Source organism: Manacus candei, unplaced genomic scaffold (genome assembly GCF_025592945.1).
Source record: "Manacus candei isolate 608988 ecotype Guabito, Panama unplaced genomic scaffold, ASM2559294v1 h1tg000093l, whole genome shotgun sequence".
NCBI classification, from domain to species: Eukaryota; Metazoa; Chordata; class Aves; order Passeriformes; family Pipridae; genus Manacus; species Manacus candei.
This window is the reverse complement of record NW_026138141.1, coordinates 3,725,416-3,745,288: the sequence shown is the minus strand read 5'-3', so window position 1 is coordinate 3,745,288 and position 19,873 is coordinate 3,725,416. Positions and strand designations below refer to the sequence as shown.

General features: G+C 36.5%; 1 protein-coding gene across 25 annotated transcripts in view; it reads right to left on the bottom strand.

The window, feature by feature from the left end:
* Positions 1–15,174: 15,174 nt before the first annotated feature.
* The window catches only part of PTPRD (protein tyrosine phosphatase receptor type D), a 1,149,573-nt gene continuing 1,144,874 nt past the window's right edge, over positions 15,175–19,873 (bottom strand). For all 25 annotated transcript variants that reach the window (XM_051768182.1, XM_051768181.1, XM_051768187.1 and 22 more), the window contains one exon: positions 15,175–19,170. In XM_051768182.1, the coding sequence (XP_051624142.1) occupies positions 19,102–19,170 (69 nt within the window). In that variant the 3' untranslated portion in view covers positions 15,175–19,101. The remainder of the gene's footprint in view (positions 19,171–19,873) is intronic.

Here is a 19,873-nt window from a genome sequence, read left to right as displayed (position 1 = left end):
TAGTCCAAAAAGGAACTAGATTACGTATTTGAAGCATGAATGATCATTTTTCCTGGGGTAATAGGCTCCCCTTGGTGAAAGAAATTGCAAATTATTATTAGTTCATATGGCAGAAAATTGCGAATGCAAGAGAAAATAAATATATTTTTCCATTATTAGATCCTGAAATTGCCTATAAGGTTTGAGGGTCTAGGATGTAGTTGCTTGTGAGATGGCAGCTCTAAGTCTATTTAATAGGGAGATATTGATAGAAGAGAGAAGTTAAATTATATAATCAGATCAATGATCTTGGTCAGCTGAGAAAAACCCTGATCATTTCTGGCCCATATTTAATAATTGTCAGTATCTTTGGGTGGTGAGTTTATAATTTTCTTTTTTTTTCTTATGAGACATAAGCATCTGTGATATTATAAATACCTGCTTCAAAAATACCTTCAGAGAAGATTGTAACTATACTTAGTTCCATAGAGCAAAAGTCTGAGATCTGACTAATCAGATGTTGCAGGACAATAAGTAATATGGATATTTTTCAACCAAATGAGGCTAAACCCACTTTTTTCTAAGAATGGAAAACTTTTAAGCATGGCTGTAATACCCAGCTCAGCCAGGCAAAAATGCAGTAACACAGTGAAATTCTGTGGAATTCCATAGGAAGGAAGATGGGGATAATTTTCAGAGATTCATGTTATATTGTTTGCTCATTTGTCTACTTGCTTTTTATCCTTTGTATCTTTGAAAGTTGTACCAGGTGCAACTCACAGTCTAAAAAACTCTCTCCATACTTGCCATACATGTAAGCCTCAGTCATGCCATTTTAGTCAGATATCCTTGCCTACTCTTAGTATCAAGTCTAATCTTTTGTCTTGGATAGTCAAGCCTCATTACTCCTGTTGACAATGGGATCATTTGCTGAGGAGCGTGTCCTTTCTCTACCAAATGGAAATTACAGAAGATATAAAAATAGTCCCCAGAATCATTCAGGTTGTAAAGGAATGATCTGTTTCTTAAATTAGGCATACTTTTTTTTCTCCCTGAACCTCCCCACAACAGTAAGTCAATGAAAGGCTGTGAGGTTTCACTTTGGACACAAAACAAAAAAAAAAAGAAAAACAAGGAAAAAAAAAAGTTATTTCCTTGCTTTTTGTCACTATAGTTCTCACTTGCTCTGGTACTTTTTGGGTAAATTCTTTCTGGGGTTTTGTCCTTTTCATCTGATAGTGACACAATTAAGTGGCTGTTCTTCCCTTGAAGTGACTTGTTTTTTCAATATTTTCTTATCTGAATCTCATTTTAATTAGCAAAGTTACCCTGTTTTATATCACATTTCATCTCCCTACATCTATTTACACTATGAAAGAATAGAACTTAATATTTAAAATAATGTATACAGTGATCCTCCTAAAAAACCCCGCAGCCAATGAAACAAAGAGAAGAAGGAAAAATGAAAAGGAAAAAAAAATAGTGCAGGATCTGCAGGTATATTAAAAATAAATTTAGCATGTTCTGTGTTTTTCTTAATGCTTATTTATGCTCTACGCATTTGTGGGGTGGGGTGTCTTATTTCTTTATTTTCAGCCCTGTCATCAGTCCTATTTTCACTGAAGAGGTAAATGTCTATCACCTTCAGTAAATTCAAAAGTAACAGCACCCTTGCCTGTCATTTCTCATGGAAAGAGATACACTCAATCTGTTTCCAGCTGTGTCATCTGTCATCTCTCAATCACAGCACTTACAATATGACTTGTCTCTCTTCTTGGTGAAATACCGTACTCTATTCTCTTGGACTAGGAGTAAACAGACTCCATTCAGTTAGTCATGCTACACACAGGATACTATTGCTATTTGAATTGGTCATTAAGTAGAGTTTTTCAGATTATGATCATAAACTCTGTCTTCTGGTTAGATCGTATTTTCTAGAAATAAGAAAAAAAACACAACCAAAAAAACCAGGCAGTTCCTTCCTATATGTGTCTGTGGAATATCTCCCCTATTTAGCTGTTGATGAATGTTGTACTGGAAAGACAAGTATTTCACCTAGTGCCACATCTAGACAGATGGTCTTCCCTTGTTCAACCATATAACCACATGTTTTTGGTCATATTTATTCAAAACTAGTATCAGCCCAAAACATCACATATTTTTTTAAGTCTATGTAGCTAACATTATACTGATAGTTAGGTGAATCTCCAGCTTAGGCTAAGAACCTATTAAAGGTTAGTTAAAGAATACTGGAAGGATCAGATTTTAAAAAGGCTGGTGCCTTCAATAGTTTTGAAATGAGTGCTTGAAGTCAGCTATAAAAAAATTCATGCATTGAAAAGTTCCCTGAAAAGCTGAAAAATATCGGTCTGGGTTTACAGACCCTACTTCAGAGTTTCAGATAAGAAAATCAAGATCAGGTGTGTTAGGAACTACTCTTCTATGTTTCAATGCTGCATTTTCATTATCTTCAAGTACAGACATGCCAGACAAGCATGTCTGCCCTAATGTGGTTTCAGAAGAGTGAAAAGTCCCAATGGAGCATCAGTTCAGTGCGGATACTGTTGCTAGCTTCTCAAATTTCTGGATTATGCTATTCCTAGTTGTTACACATATGTGGATCAGAGATCAGAGCTTACCCATTGCAAAAAGCTATTTTACATTCACATAAAAGAGCTTATTTCACAAATGAACAAGCCAAAGGTTTAGCTTATTTGAATATCTGAATGAGATCCAAAACAGATTTAATTGAATATTCATTTCACGCAGCTTTAGCCAACTAAGTTACTTAAATGAATTGATCCTATGAATAACACTCTGTGTATATGGATACTTAATGAATGAACTGACAGAAGCCTTCAGCAGTGCCCTGCATAAAGTGGCAAGAGGGTGATGAAAGACTAATTTGTACTGTAACACACAACAGTTTTACAATACAGCATATGGGTTGTGGAAGTAATACATGGAACTTACCTTTTACAAGCTGTCTTCTTTGTCTACTGACAAAGTTGTCTTTGTCTACTGAGGGACCAAGGTGCTGGCATTCCCATATTGATCATCCTCATGCCATATAGATCCCCTTTCTTTCAGGCACACATTAAGTGGGATTTAAAAATAGTTTCTCATTCACTTAGTGTTAGCGCAATTCTGAGTTTGTCTTCCTCCAGATATTTGCAGTCCCTACCATGGAGCAGTGCAGCAGTGTCCCAGCCAAACAGATAATACTTTTTGCAAGGGAATGCACGAAAATGCATTTCTGAAATTTTATGCTCTCATCCATTTTGAGCATCATCTTCTGTTTCTTTAGGTTAACTAGACTTCCCCAATGATCGCAACTGATGAGCATAAATAAAAATCTCAACACTATTCAGCCTTGTGGGAGAAAGGAAAGGGGATGTACTTCGTAGCAGTACTGTTCTTCATACCATGTCATTCTCATCTTTTTGTGCTTGCTACAAAATATAAGGCATAAGATATAATGTACTTTCAAAAGAGTGGCAAAACCCAAATATTTCTCATTAACTTGTGTGATGGGTTGGCCTTGGCCAGCTGTCAGACACTCACCTAGCTGCTCTGTCACTGCTTCTTCTCCAACAGGGCAGGGGGAGAAAATAAGATGAAAAAGCTCACGAGGCAAGGTAAATACAGGGAGATAACTTGCCAATTACCACCACAGGCAAAACAAATTCAACCTGTGGAAAATTAATTTAATTTATTGCTAATTAAAATAGTTTTGTATAGTAAGAAACAAAGACAAATTAAACCAACCCCTCCACACACTCTTCTTCTGGCTTTTCTTCCCCAGGCTCAACTTCACTCCCTCATTTCCAACTGCTCAAAATTCCTTCCTACCCTGTGAAGCCAGGAAGATGAGGAATGGAGTTTTGGGATCAGTACATAACTGCTCTTCTCTACAGCTCCTGTCTCCTTACACATTTCTCCTGCTCCAGCATAAGTTCCCCACAGGCTGCAGTTACTTCTGGAAATATCTACCTGCTCCAGTGTGGAGTCCCCCAGGAGCTACAAGGTATACACCTGTTCCAGCATGGTTCTCTCCATGTGCTGCTGTGGAATCTCTGCTTTGGCACCTGGAGAGGAGCATACTCTCAGGCACATAATGTGACTCTTGGGGATGGTCCTGTGCAGAGCTAAGGATTGGACTCCATGATTCTTGTGGATTTCTTCCAACTCAGCATCTCTTCCTCCCCCTCCTTCTTCACTGACCTTGGTGCTTACAGGGTTGACCATCATTTTTGATGATTTTTGCACTCCTCACTTTGATGGCTGGCATTCTGCCCTTTCTTAAATACATTTTCACAGAAGTGCTACTTTGCTACTTCCCTGTGCCCTGAAGTTGATGGCATTAGCTGTGTCTTTTATGGGTCCACTTTGGATGTGGCTAGAATGGGCTGTGTCTGGCATGGAGCAGTCCTAGGCCTCTTGTCAGAGAGGCCACCCCTGCAGCCTTCCGCTGCCAGCCCTTGGACACAGACACCCAAATTATCCTGATTGACTTTCTGTTGCATGCTGTCCTACTTCTAGTAGATGTAACAGCAGTCTGCTTTTTGAGAGAACATCGGTATACTCCTCCAGGAGACTGTGTCTTTCTAAAACACAGGAACACACTTATGAGCACTCAGAAATGTTAACTGTAAAAATAGAGAGATTTTTGACACAATTTTTTGAAGAATCAATAGCTTAATGTGAAGATGAAGTGAGACAGGCATATAAACAGAATATGAACCCTGGAAAGATGTAGCTAAAAGTGTCTGAGGATACATACACTCTGTGGCTCCAGAAAGAACCAGCAGAGTGAGCAAGAACTTTTGTTGGCTAATAGAAGTTCAGACTTGCAAGCAACTTCTATGTATTTTGTTTTGTTTCTCGTTAGGTTTTGTGCATTTACTGTAAATATAAAACTTCAAATTTAAAAAGAGGTGCTCTGTATTTTCAGGTTCCCTTTTAATCTCATTTCCTTTTAGCTCCTTGATAATGACATTTCTTCTTTGTAAATTCATGCTGACGACTTCCATCCACTTTCTTGTCCTTCATGTGTTAGGAAAAGTTTCTCAGGACTACTTGTCCCTTTATTTCTCAGGAATTGGTGTGAGGTTAATCAGTCTGTCAACCTCTTTTATACCCCATTTGCACAGTGTGGGGAAGACAAAAGCCTGTCCTATGGTACACTCCACTTGTGAAAGAAATAGAAATCTTGGGGTCCTCTAATGGGCTCATGAAGTGGATCCACTGCCACAGATCAGTACAGTTTAGGGCAAAGAAACTTGGAAATTAATCATGTTGATCTTTCTTTTTCCATTATAGAAAAATAGAAGTTAGGGAGGAGGAGGGTTTTTTTTGCTAGCTATCTGTTTCACCTTCCCTATTGCAGTCTGCTGTGTCCAAGCTGGAGGTTACCACTCAGAAATTGGAACTTGACAACTCTCAGCTCCTGGTGACAGAAGTCTGAGCATAATGTGCCTTTATTGAGGGAAGAATTTTCTAAAGCAGATATCCCGTGCAATAAGCCTCTTCTCTCATTAGAAATAGCCTGCTCATGTGTTCTTTTATTCCTTCCCCTGAAACCACAAGATAGACATTTATTTCTTTCCTTTAAAGAAAAAAATAAAGACAAAGACTAAACAGAAACATAATGTATACATTTGGTGCACAAAATTAAGACAATGCAAGGAACACTACACCCACAAAATCTGGAAAACACCAGATCCACATTGCTCTGGGAACTTGTTTGTCCGAAGCATTCTACAGTGAAAGAAAACAGTGTAGATGTTTTAATTAAGTAGTATAAGACTTCAGCTTGCATTAGTCTTGATTTTAGCCTCTGGACATGACTTTAACTCAGGCAAATACAAAAACCTATGGGTCTTCAACTAATGCAAAAAATACACCTCAAAGGAAATTGCTTTCAATTTTCTCTCTCAACTGAACAGGCACAAAGCCAGACAATGGCCAAAGAGCCACTGAACAAACTGCATCTAAAATACTAATTTTTCTGGAAACCAAATAGCTTATGAGAACACAAATAAATACACAGAAGGGAACGACAGGGCTCAAGCATGCCCCACTTCCTCACATTAATGAGACTAGAAATAATTTTTGTCTATCATAAAACTCTTTCTCCCATTGGAAAAACATTTTAATGAGGAATTGTGGCAAGTAGAATAGAAAATTCTGGGCAGATGACACATTCAAAATTAGGAAAATTATTTCAGTTGTATTTATAAAAAAAACATTAATCATTTGTGCAAGAAATGCATATAGAAATGTTAATACTGGATTAATTCTCAGAGGTAAGAGTAAAGACAGTATATAATTTGCTTTATGTTATCTGGCTCCACTAAACTCACTTCCAATTGAATTAATAAGGAAAATGTAAATGTCTTCTGAGAATGAAATTTGGTCAAGAGCTTGACAAGATATCAGATTTTCCTTTGTAAACATGTCTATCAGAACCAAGGAGAAAGGATAAAGTAAATGTTGTAGCTAAAAATGATGCCACTAAAATGTTCTGTTTAAACAGATCAAGTATCCAAAAAGAAAAACACGAATTACACAAATTTTCTGAAAAGCTACATAACCTAAAGCATTTTCTTGTAAACATGTTGAGAACCACTGTCCTATGTTCATGTATATGTAATAAGTACATATTTCTGTAGATAAACATGTATATATGTATGTATAAGTGAAGCTAGTCAAAGCTTATTTACTGAGAAACAGAAATTTGTGTTAAATAAAACATTCTTCAGTGGGTCCTGGTCGATGGTAAGTTGAATCTGAGTCAGCAGTGCCCTGGCAGCCAGGAGGGCCAACCGTGTCCTGGGGGGCATCAGGCAAAGCATCGCCAGCTGGTCGAGTGAGGGGATTGTCCTGCTCTGCTCTGCACTGGGGCAGCCTCACCTTGAATGTTGTGTGCAGTTTTGGGCACCACAATATAAGAAAGATATTAAGCTCTTAGAGAGCATCCAAAGGAGGGCAACGAAGATGGTGAAGGGCCTTGAGGGGAAGCCGCGTGAGGAGTGGTTGAGGTCACTTGGTGTGTTCAGCCTGGAGGAGAGGAGATTGAGGGAGACTTCATTGGAGTCTACAATTTCCTACTGAGGGGAAGAGGAGGGGCAGGCACTGATCTCCTCTCTGTGGTGACCAGTGACAGGACCTGAGGGAATGGGCTGAAGTTGTGTCGGGGGGGTTTAAGTTGAGTATTAGAAAAAGGTTCTTCACCCAGAGGGCGATTGGGCACTGGAACAGGTTCTCCATAGAAATGGTGACAGCACCAAGCCTGACAGAGTTCCAGAAGCATTTGGACAATGCTCTCAGGCACATGATGTGACTCTTGGGAATGGTCTTGTACAGGGCTAAGATCTTGACTCAATGATCTTTGTGGGTCCCTTTCAACTCAGCATATTCTGTGATTCTGTGTGATTCTGTGATTCTTACTTGAGGCACTCAAAAATGGAAAATGATATTGTGTGAGATAAGAAACATGGCCTGAGAGAACTTCAAGTTCATACATAAAATGTGGATTTTATGTCTCATACATAAATGGTTACAGTTGGAAGAGACCCACGGATGTCACCTTGTCCAACCCCACTGCTCACGGAGGATCACCACGAACATGTTGCCCAGGGCTGTATCCAGATGGCTTTTGAATATCTCCAAGGATGGCAACTGCACCACCTCTCTGGGAAAGCTCTGCTAGAGATCAGTCACTCTCATGGTGAAGAAGTGTTTCCTGATGTTTGGAGAGAACCTCCTGTGTTTCACTTTGTGCCCATTGCCCAATTTCTTGGGTGCCCTGACACTCACTGCAATCCTTAGCCATGAATCAGGCACTTAAAGTTTGAAGCTAACCATGTCTACAAGAAGGGTGCAAACACAACTGAGTTGCTTCACTAACACCCTGAATGGACAACTGCTCATACAGGAATTGCGTAAGCTTTGAGAGGAAATTTCCAAAATTCATTTGACAACTTGAGGTAGATTTGCCTCTTTTTTACCCTTACCTAGAAAGGTCCTTAGGTTGCTGCTAAGAAATGGCCTGATAATTAGCATTGCCTACACTTGGGCAAAGAAAAGGGTGGAAAAATAAGTGACAGCTATTCCAGAAGACTCAGGAACTTATCAGTTTGCCACCGGCAATCTGTGCTGCTTGTCAAAATCTGCACTCCATCTCCCACTGCAAGATATAACTGACTTTTTAAAATTTGTTCTGAACATACCTACAGTATTGGACAGAACTGGAAAAAAGAGCAGGGGAACAGCCTCTTTGTGAATTACTCTGTAGGAGTCTCGTTTTGAGTTAGAGCTGCACTTTTGCTGCATTAGATATTAGGTACAACAGCATCTAAAGTAGCTGACAATTGAGTAGACTATTGAAGAAATTTTAATGTTGACTTAAAATCCCAAGTAGGCAAATTAATATGTGCACAGAAAGGCCAATATTGCACAGTTTGCAGGCACAATATATGAATAATATTTCAGTATATCATAGGACTGTTAGAGAAAAGGCCATTGTGGACTGTGAGGTACAAATATAAAATATGGAAGAGACTGAGAAGCCTGTCATAATTTTATAATGAGTGAAGCCTTGTGTTTATGAGATTCTTTAGCTCTGCCATGGAGAACAGATATACCTAGTTGTGTCAGATTTTTGGTTTAGTAGTAGTTTCTTCCAACTTTCCTGACTAATGGGAACCTCTAAGTGATTCACCATTCACTAAGAGGTGAATGGTTAGTTAGAATCACTAAGTGATTCTAACATTCATTCTTCTTTTTACATCTTTTGCTCTTTTGGAAGATTTTGCATGCTTTTTAGAAGAAGTTATCTGACTTATTGTATACTCATGCAGGCCAAAGGACAAAGCTTTCATCAACTTTCTGAAACCAATTGCCATAAAATCATCAAGTTATCGGGTTCACAGCTTCCTCCTCAGCTTCCTTTTCTTCCAGATTCTGAAAGCCACTAATTAACTGGTGCCAAACTGAAAAAAAAATCATTATTTTTTTTTTGTTTCTCCCCTAGTCTATTTAGTGTGGTCACACTAAGGTTGTCTTTTGTTACTCATATTTCTTGTGTCCTCTCTTTGATAAAATAACTTGGTTCAGTAATAGTTTTAGTATCCCATTACACTGATGAAGGAGGGAGGGAAGAACTTTGTGAAGTTTCTGTCAACAATAAGTTTCATTGCCTTTACATTTTTTTAGGATTTGTCTGAGCTTGTTGATCCTGAATTTATGTTATTCGATTCTCTACCATTCCATGAAATAATAATTTAGTGTTATGTTATAGTGATCGATGAAGGTGCGTGCTTATTGGCAAGTAAAATCTTTGCTCAAAGGAAATTTCTGTCAAAACAGCCAAAACACATTGATATTAATATCCCTCCTATAGCTATTAAAAGGAAGGCCAGGTCAAAATATAAATCATACTAGAGTGATGCCAGCAACTACCTAGAGTGGATGCCATCAACAGAATTTATTACATCTCCCTCTCTTACTTTGAAAAAACAAAACAAAACAAAACAAAACAATAAAAAATCCAAGTATGTAATTAACTATATGATGCTTCTGTGAGCAAATTTACTTACAGGCAGAAGTTTCTTCATAATATGACTGAGCTTTTAATGCCATTTGATAAAACACTTCCAAAAGCCTCTAATGCAAAAGCCAATATAAACTTTTTCTGTAATGTCTTGTGTAGAACAGACCATGTATATATACAAAAGAATGCAACCCTCAGCAGTTCTTTTAGCCCTTTCAGAATTTACTCCTAGCAATTATGAAATTACCACAATCACACAAAATATTATTTACTTGTTTAAAAATATCAATTTTGTAATCAGGCAAAGGAGTATGTCCAGCTGGGTCCTCAGAACACATTGTCAAGAAATAGTAATGTAACAAAACACTTCTAAGAAATAAATTAACATAATTTCTAATTCCAGTCAATCTCCATAATTTCAAATTGAGTACTGTTAATTTTTAGAGACAAAAAATCCTGCCTGCGCACAGAGCCTGTGTTCATTTTACATTATTGCAAAGAGAACATGTATTGAGTCAGACATAAATACACACAGATTTTTAATACATCCTTAAAAAACTACCAAACATCAGATATTTACCAAACATCTTTTATTTGGCATATTACTTATTTGATATTACTTAGCTAAAATCCTATCAATAAGGAGCTCAAAATAGGAAATAAAAATCTTTCTTGAAGGTAGGATTTTGTTTACTCAGAGATGGTTAATTTATATTTATATAAGAAATAAATATTAATAATTTTAAACTTAATAAAAAAGCACCTCAAAATGCATTTGCTTATCTTAAATGTATTTATACATGCATTTGACCTAAGAAGTAGCATGCAGGAAGGATAGTAGCCCTTGAACTTCTTTGAAGAGACCTTCTACTTTGGATGAATTCTGCAATTAGCCAAACCAACGCTGGTGGTGCTTTCATGTGAGTAGCATGTGTAACAGCAAGGTGTTAACTGAAGCTCCAGTGTCCTCATCTGTGAGTTTTGTGTCCAGATTTGTTCTTTTTCTATAGCATTTGCAAAAATTGACTTTTAGTCAATTAATGTTGATATTGTTTATGGAGCGTTTGTTGCAGTGTTTATCCCTCATATCTTATTATCTACAGTTTTTAGACAGTAACATTCTGTTTCCCATTTTGTAACTCATGGACTTGACCATCATGTTCTTTCTCCTGCTCCTGCACAGGGTGTCTGGAAAAAGCTACTCTGCAATTGGCTCCCCAGGAACATCAGCTGAAATTTCTGGTCGATGTCAGCTTTGGAAGTAACAAAGGACAACAAAAATCAGTAACCAAATGTTGTGGCTTGACCCCAGGCAGTAGCTAGGCTCCACACAGCCATTTGCTCACTCCACCCTCAGTGGGATGGGGAGAGCATCAGAGGGGTAAAAGTGAGAAAAAGACAGTTTAACATGTAAAGTGGATGGTGCATGTGCAAGCAAAGTGACATAAGAAATTAATTCACTGTTTCCCATCAGAAGGCAGATATTTAGCCTTTTCCAGGAAAGCAAATCAACACATGTAATGGCTACTTGGAAAGACAAATGCCTAACTCTGAACATCTACCTTTCTTCTTGCTTTACCCCATTTTTTTATTGACGAACATGATATCATTTGGTATAGGTTTTCCTTTTAGTCAGCTGTCCCAGCAGTGTTCTCCCTCAACTTGGGTACCCCCAGATTAATTACTGCTGGAGCAATGACCTCAACACCCTGAACACTGCTCTGCCATAAGTAAAACACTGGTATGTTATCAATACTGTTTGGATCACAAATCTAAAACATTACCTCATAAGAGTCGCTATGAAGTAAAAACCCTCAATCCCAGCCCAAACCACTACACTGAAAATAAACACTTCTTTTTGGTATTGATTTTGAGTATTGTCTTTACAAAACAACTCCTACAACCATCAAACTGCAATAAACTAAACTCAAACCACCCCCAAATACCACTTGGAATATTATTTCCCATATTAGAGCTTAATAGGAGTCCACATTTTATCTCTTTTTCATCTGAGAGAGAACTCTACTTCACCATGCTGATAGGCTGCTTGGATGCCTATTCACTACATAAGATCTATTCTGCAGCCACATTCTACAAGGTAGCCAAATACACTTCTCCCTCTAGGCTGAGTATGTAGGTTTGGGTCTCAGTATATCACTCTAGTTTTCTTCATGGTGCTGTAAATTGGGTATGAATTCTCTAAAACAGAGACTAAGCTCTAAAGGAAACAGCCAAAGAATAAATATAAACATTTGATGAAAATGGTATAGCAAACTTTTAGAGACAAAATAGAATAAAAGGAGTTCAAACAGAAGGTGTGAATGTGTGAAACATTCATAAAATATTCTTTGGAAGTGTGGGCTACTGAGAAGATGTTATATTGATACACATTTTATGTGTACGGAACAGAAATACATGGTTTTATTGTTGTCCCTGAAAGATAGTTGTTTTGCCACATACGTGTTCAGTGTACTCAACATCAGTCACTATTTTTGCTGATTTTGGTGTGCTTAATTTGAATTACCACAGTGCCTGACTAGATTCCTTGCAGTGGTAGCACAAGCTGGTTGGTTTGGCTTTAGTGTCAGCGATGACGCTGATGTGACTAGTGAACTCAAAAGTCCCACGCAGAGCCTCTAGATGATGTTTTGTTTTCTTTTGCTGTATAGATGAGAACTTGCTGAGTGTTTGTAAAATGCCTATTGGAGTAGAACATTGGGCTCATACAACTTCTTTAGACCCTACCAGATTTCAAGAGCAAACTGGATTTCTGAACACCAGAAGTATAGTAATCCTGATGTATTTTCAAATAATTTCCTCCAATGAAGAAAATCTTATATTCTGTTTTCTTATTTTTATGTATGACAGAAGGAAAGGCATTTCCAGGCATTTTTGACTTTAAGGATTTAAATTCTAAATCCAATAAGGCTGTTGAATATATAATGAACTACTTTATTGACAAAGAAAGGTTGTTTGCTTGTTCCTACTACAACAATAAAGACTTCTGCTGACAGAAGCAAGCTGAATGCATTTTGGGTTCAAAAGCATCCTATTTATAGTCTAGATGCAAAATGATCTCTATTCACTACAATGTCTCATTTGCAGGTTATCATTCTGCTTTCCTCTGAAAGCAAGTCAGCAGATGTTTCCTCCCATCTTGACATTAGTAATAGAAAAACATTTTGCATCCTACTATGGTACTCTCCATAAGCAGAACTGGAGGACAGAACCAGCTTGTTTAAAACACAGGACAATGTATAGAGAAAATTCTCTTGAGTATCAGTACAGCTACATAATCCAAGTCCTTCAGGTTTTGAATCAAATAACTTTCCAAACAGTTGCAGTAGCACAGCATTAACATTCCCTCCTGAAAAAAACTCCCCAAAACCCAAACAGAACAAAATAGAATAAAATAAAATAAACAAAAAAATGGAGTAAAATAAACAAAATTAAATAAAAATTAAATTAAATTTTGCCACAGGTCTTAAAATGAAAATTTGCTACAGCCTCATACCTCATCAGTGTTTTATTTTCCCATGCGAAGTGAAAGAATAAAAAAAAATTACTATTTCACACTTCTGAAACTGCTTTGACAATGCAAGTGATATTGATACCATTTGGTACCTTCTGTGGACATTTTTTGTCAATTTTATCCAGTGCTGTTGTTGAAGTTTGGTTATCTGAAACTTTCATATTTCAAGGTTTTAAAATTCAAGGCTATTTCATAGAATTCAGCAACTCCATAGGCAAGATGCATCTTTTTTATGTTAAGTTTTATGGGAGAGAAAGTGATTTATCACTTGTACGTTGGCTTACACTTCAGCAAATTTGCTGGTTATTTTCCTCAAAATTCCAAAGCCTCTGAAAAATCATTTAAGTTAATTTTTCTCATAAAACTGGTTAAGAGGAAAAAAAATAAAGGCCATATTTGCATCGGAAGTAAAAAGGACTCAGCAATTTCTATGAACACATTTTCTGCTCCTTTCTTGACCAGTGATGGCTATAATGTTTATTAGGGATCACTGGATACTGATCTGGTTGGTAGTGAACTGTTTTGGACGCTCCTTAATTAACAATTTCTTTCTATATATCCCTCATCAGTACTTTTTCAGTGCTTTGTTTATCACATTACCAGTAGCTCACTTCTGTCCTAAGCTCATACAGACTGGGAGAAGCAGGCAATGGGTAAAATCACAGATGGAAATCCCCTCTTGCCCTAGAATCAGGACTGACTCATTTTGAGAGATACTAGCATGAGTGAACACCAAAGATTCTGGGAATCTGGGAATTGGGTCCAAGTGATTGTATAATGTAGAAAAGATGTAAATGTTATTTGGTTTGAAAGTCTGTAGTCATTGTTTTGTTTTGAGATAATTTCACATTTCAACAGCATTTCAAAACAGTAATGATTTCGTGGTACATGACTCTTTTTTCGTGTTAGGCATGAATTAGAACTACTTCTGTTAAAATCCCATTAATTTATAAGTTATTAAGCCATACACAGCCAAATATTTTTATCAATACTCATTTTCACACTTTATTTTGGTCCATGCTAGACGCACAGAACAGGAAAATCCAAAGAAGTCAATGCTGACATTAAAGGGTACCATCTAAAGCCACTCATATAGTTAAAGAAACTCTTACATAACACAGCTCTAAACCACCTTGCACACACTACGCAAAAAAAGTTCAAGCCAAAGGCAGCCTGCAATGCAGTAATTGTAAAATCCACAAAAATAAGTGGAAAAACATTAATAAGCCTCTGTAAGAATACCAAGGCCTCACATTTACACTGTTACCACCATCTTAAAGTGGAAATTAGGCTAAGAACACTACACGTTCTTAGAAATCAGCCTGATGTTAACGTCTTGCACACCCTTTCAGCACAGAGGATTCTTTATAAATACATACTTAATACTAATTGCTAATAGACTTTATTCCCTTAAAAAGTAATCTTAGAGACAGAACCTGCCTTCTTTCAAAACAAACAGACAGAGCAAGACTTGTTTTCTTTGACTAAACTGCCATGCCATGCCCCTTGTAGCTTCCCTCAATACACCTGGCATGTTCATCTAAAACTTTTCCAGTGTGTTTAAAAACTTTCACAGTATTTAGATAGCAGCCTCACAGACCCATGTTTGCCCTCACTGCACATAACAGAAATCAGTCAAAAGTCATGACGGCTTGCCACAATTTCAGTAACTGAATTCTGACAAGTGACTCTGAATTTACCCCAGAAACCTGCCAAATCTGCGGGAATTAAAAATTCACAATTTGCCTCATATATGTGAATATTTTGCCCTTTTTGGGTTGCACCTACAAATGGACAGAAATCTATTTTCTCAGTGTAATCATACATTTCTAAAGCACAAAGGGGTACTCCAGAGGCATGTAAAGTGTGATAATTTCAATTAAATTCATGAAGAATGAGAATTTATGCCAAAGAGTTTGCCCATGCTGGCTCAAAACTTGCTGCTGAAAATGATATATATTTGCTAACCCAATGCATTTTCCACTGTCCAGCAGCTAGTTAAGAAGATTAATGACCGCTTTGTAGCTCCAATTAAACTCCTTTATCACCAAGAGGGACCAAACAAGTTTTGATTTCAAAAGTACTGCTTAAGAAAGAAGACCAGGGCTGCATAACACTGACATTTTATTAGAATTCATTTGTAACAAATGGAACTTGTGTCAGCAAAGAACTGATTTTCATACAGACTTTCTGTTGCCACCAATGTAACGAAGTAAGAAAATAAAAAGCACGCCTTTCATTCTGTAAAACATTTACGCGTACTACTAATTAGAGGTAATTGTATCTTTTTTAACAAGCCATTTTACAAGGTAATTTTTTTAAATTTTTCAGTCTATGCATCCAAAACAAGAGCAAAGAACACAAGTTTTTATTATCTTTGTAAAGACACTCCAAGCTTGAATGGCAAAGCCACATAATGGATGGTTATAATGAGACCTGCAGCCTTCTGATATCTGTGGAGTATCAGGGCATCAAGAAAAGAAAAAAAAAAAAGAAAGGCAAAAAAAGAGAAAAAAAGGAAAAAAAAAGAAAAATGGAAGAGAATAAAAGGGAAAAAAAGCAGTTGCCTTTTTAAGTAATTGCAAACTTTTTTTTTCCTTTTTACATGTTCCGTGTCATTTAAATACATATTAGTGGATTTTATAAGCAGTTTCTCACAGATGGGTTCAAGTTATAACATTGTTGGGTGTAGAATCAATAGGGCAGTGCATAGTACAAAGGTATATATAGAAAGTGCAAATCTCCTTAGAGGGCCACTCCTTCCCCCAGCCATCCTCTCCACTGTCTAACCACTCAAATAACTTTTTAAAGAAGAGCTAAATTAAACTTCTGTATAAACCATTTTTATATATTTTGTGGGTTTTTTCCCCGTTGCAACAAATTACAAAATTAGACATAACTACACATATAAACGTAAATAATAGCACCGTATTGGTTATGTTGATGAAACCAATTTTAAGCTTGGAAATGTATGATGTATGTAGACAAAGATGCTCACGTTTTAAATTAACCACAGAATGCACATATAAGAATACAGAAAGTGGAATGCACATCAATGATGCTAAGAGTTATCTTAAGAAACACAAACCCTAAAAGGAGTATTTAGTTGTAGAACAGTTTTCCTCACAAGTTGGTTCTGCTTTTTTGTATTTTTTTTTTTATTCCCTTATTTTCTTTGGAGCTTGCAAGATGGTCTGCTAGGGAAAAATGTGCTGATCCTTTTACAGATCCAGTATGTAAGAACCTCCCCTAGTCTATGTTTCCAAAATGACACTTCTTTTATTTTTGTGTTTTTCTGATTCCCTATACTTGAGTTGAAGAACATAACCACATTACATAACCTGGCACTTCAATAATTACTTTAAAGTATAAATCAAGAAAGAAGAAGAGAAAGAAACATAGTGCACATTCTTCTCTGGTTCAGACGTAAGTTATAGAATCTCATTCTGAGGTAGCCTTCTATAATACTTCTATTCTTATATATATATATATATGTATATATATATATATATATTTGTTTTGATTTTTTTGGTTGGGTTTTTTTTTCATTACAAAAGTGCTCAAATGCAATTGCTGAAGTTTGGTCTTTCGTATTTTTCTTTCTGCTAGCAGTGGGAAAATTGGAAGAAGAAGAAAAAATGTTTAGATCACATTGACAAGCCATAGCAATGCTCCTCTTTGAAACCCCAAAGAAAGAATTCCTTTGATACTCATGTACTGACAATGGCAGAACACACAATGGAAACTGAGGTCAATGTAAATGGTATCCTATAAAGAGTCTCAAAAAGTACTTTTTGCTGTTTACAAAATTTTCCTTGTTTCCTGGAAGAAAATCTACTGTCATTCTCCAATATGTCCTGGGGGCTCAGTCTTGTTAGCCTTCCATGAACCTTCCCACTGAAAGCAATGGTTTGACTCTAGCGATCTGTTGACACAAGTGAATAAGCAGGACTTGGCCCAAAATAAATTATAAAAAAAAAAAAAAAGAAAAAAAAAAGATGCACTGCTGATGTCAACTACTGCTACTGTACTGCTACATCTCTGCAATGATAATACTATAACCAGTGACACAGTGGGTTTGAAAAGCCAACCAGAAACAGATTTTCAATTTGTGGGCTGGTCTGTTATTGGAAATATGGAAAGATAAAGGGCCTTGACTACCTATGTGTTTTGGGTTATCATTTATTACCATCCATACTTGATTAGAAACCGGAAATGCATATTTTTCAAAATTGTCTGGTACATGTATTAAAACGTTTGAAACGAATAACAGAGATATAAACAAACGGAACTAAATACAAATGAAGGCTAACTTAAAGAAATGCTATTCAAAATAGGCATCAAATATAAGGCACTCTAAATGTAAAATTAAAATAAACCCCAGCATCCCCAAATAATGCTGTATGCCACAAAACGTTTGATTTCACAGAGCAATATGTGTTTGGCTTTGCCCTGTTACATAGGATAAATGTAAATTATATAGCGCACACTATAGACAGTATACTATTGAATACAATTTTAAAACATCTTAATACCTAGTATATTACAACATTCTCCCCTCCTAAAGGGATATGCACTGACCTTTCCCACATGCACACCTCCTACATTTAATAATATGATTTCTTATTGCACTATAGTGTTACAAATATTGAACTTCACTTGAAGCCTAAATCACATACTCTGTGTGCGTGTGTGCATGTGTGTGCATGTGTATGTGTGCATGTGTGTGTGCTCAAGTGGACATGTGGACAGAAGTACTAATTGGGAAAGAGATGATGTTCAAATATCAATGATGTGCATTCCTCACTTCCCTTTGAAACAAAGGTTTATGGACCTTAAAAATGCAGAGATGATCAAATAGTAGTTTGATATAATTGTAGTAGGCTGAAAAAGTTTCCCAATGCTTTGATAAATCCAGGTATGTAAGAATTGGTATGTTTATACGCATGTGTGTGAATATCTATCCATCTGTACCTCTGTAACCATACAGAGTCAGACAGGGGTAGACAGTAATACATAACATATATATATAGAAAAAGAGGGGGTGTGAGTGTGCATGTGCATATGTGTGCGTGTGTGTGTATGTGCTAGCAGCATCTTTATACTTTGCGCCTCCCTGTTGATTCCAAAAGAAACCATTTTGATTTAACTGATTACAATGAATATTTTCTTAAAGAAAAAAACCACAAATAAAACTATAAAATTAATATCTAACAAGACTGTGTAACTGTAGGACTGCACAAAAATGTGCAAATTTTCAAAGTATTTAACATTTCTACAGCACGATATTACAGATAACAGTTCTACAGCTTAAAAAAAAATCTACATTATTTAAACAAAAATATTAACAGTTATGCAACCTTTTCTTTAATTCACTTCATTGAATGATAAACTCTTGTTAAAAAAAGGAAAAAGTTTACACAGTTAAAAATGAAGCACAGGTCAGCAGTATCTTTACAATACTAAAAAACTAAATCAAGGACTTTCTTTTTAAACATTCCCACATTTTCCCTAAAGTGTTATGATGAGCATTATGACGGGAAAGGGTGATGTTGAAGTAAAGAGTCCATTTTGTTTGAGAAGCCAGGACCCAACCTTGCAACAAACATCTTGCACTGAACTGCAGTTCTCAAAACTCCTCTTTGCAAAAGCATGTAATCCTGAACAAGATGATAATTTTTTTTGATTAATTTCCTCTTCCCTTTAACTTCAACCAATGTCGAACCCTTGAGGTATCTGTATATGAGATCCTTCAGACGCCTCAGTGGTCAGGATTCTTTTATTATGGTTAGGTTATTAAACTGTGAATTCTTGGTCCACATGGAACAGTTGTTGTTGGGTGGGGTTCTTTTTTGTTGTTTTTTTTGTTTTATATATCCCCAATATTTTTGTTCATTTTTTTTAATTTATTTTATATATCCCCAATAATTGCTCCTTAGCTAAGAGTTAAGAAGTACTTCTAAAGCACATTGTATGGCTCAGAAGCGGCTCTATGGATCTTAAAGGGCCTGCAATAAAAATCCACAATGGGTTTTTATGTTGCATAGTGATCAAAGCTGCCCAGATATTCCAGTGCGGCTCGATAGCAGAACTGGTATTGATCCTGGAAAGAAAGATAGAAAAAAAAAGCATCAAAAAGTCAGCTTTTTTGGTTGGTTTTTAGTTTCCTTCAACTAAAAGTGAATACTTTGTGGCTACAAACAAATACACCACAGAGACATCTGCAGTTCAGCAATGTTCACTCGCTAACATCAACAGAAAACCACTGTGAGTTGCAACAGATGCAGATAGACGCTCATTTAATGCAATAGTATTTTCCACAGATTGCAGCTTATTTTTGTGCAGAGACTATATACTCAACTACTGACTGTTTGTTATTCTGGATTAAAACAATATCAGCATAAAGCTTTCTTCTGATGGGAACATGCGAAGGCGCTTTTCCCCCATGTATTTGAAAATAAGTAGCAAAATATTCAATTTATTCTACAGCAAATACAACACACTACGTGATAAAGTTCATCAGAGTCTTAATATGGAATGTCATATGGAAAACCATCAGCTTAAAATTCATGTTAAGGAAGCAAAGGGAATCCCAACCTTTCAGTTACACAGGTTTTGATGAAGATGTGAAGATACCTTAAGCCTGTGGCAAGAAAAGGTGCTAAAAGAGCAATAGGCAGCTAAAGCACCTTATTCACATAAAACAGACTGCATTTCAACCTATGCCTGGAAGAAGAAAGAATTTTAGTGTGGTGAGAAATTCACTTATTCCTCTGATGAAACCAACATTTGGTATTTTGTGTTCT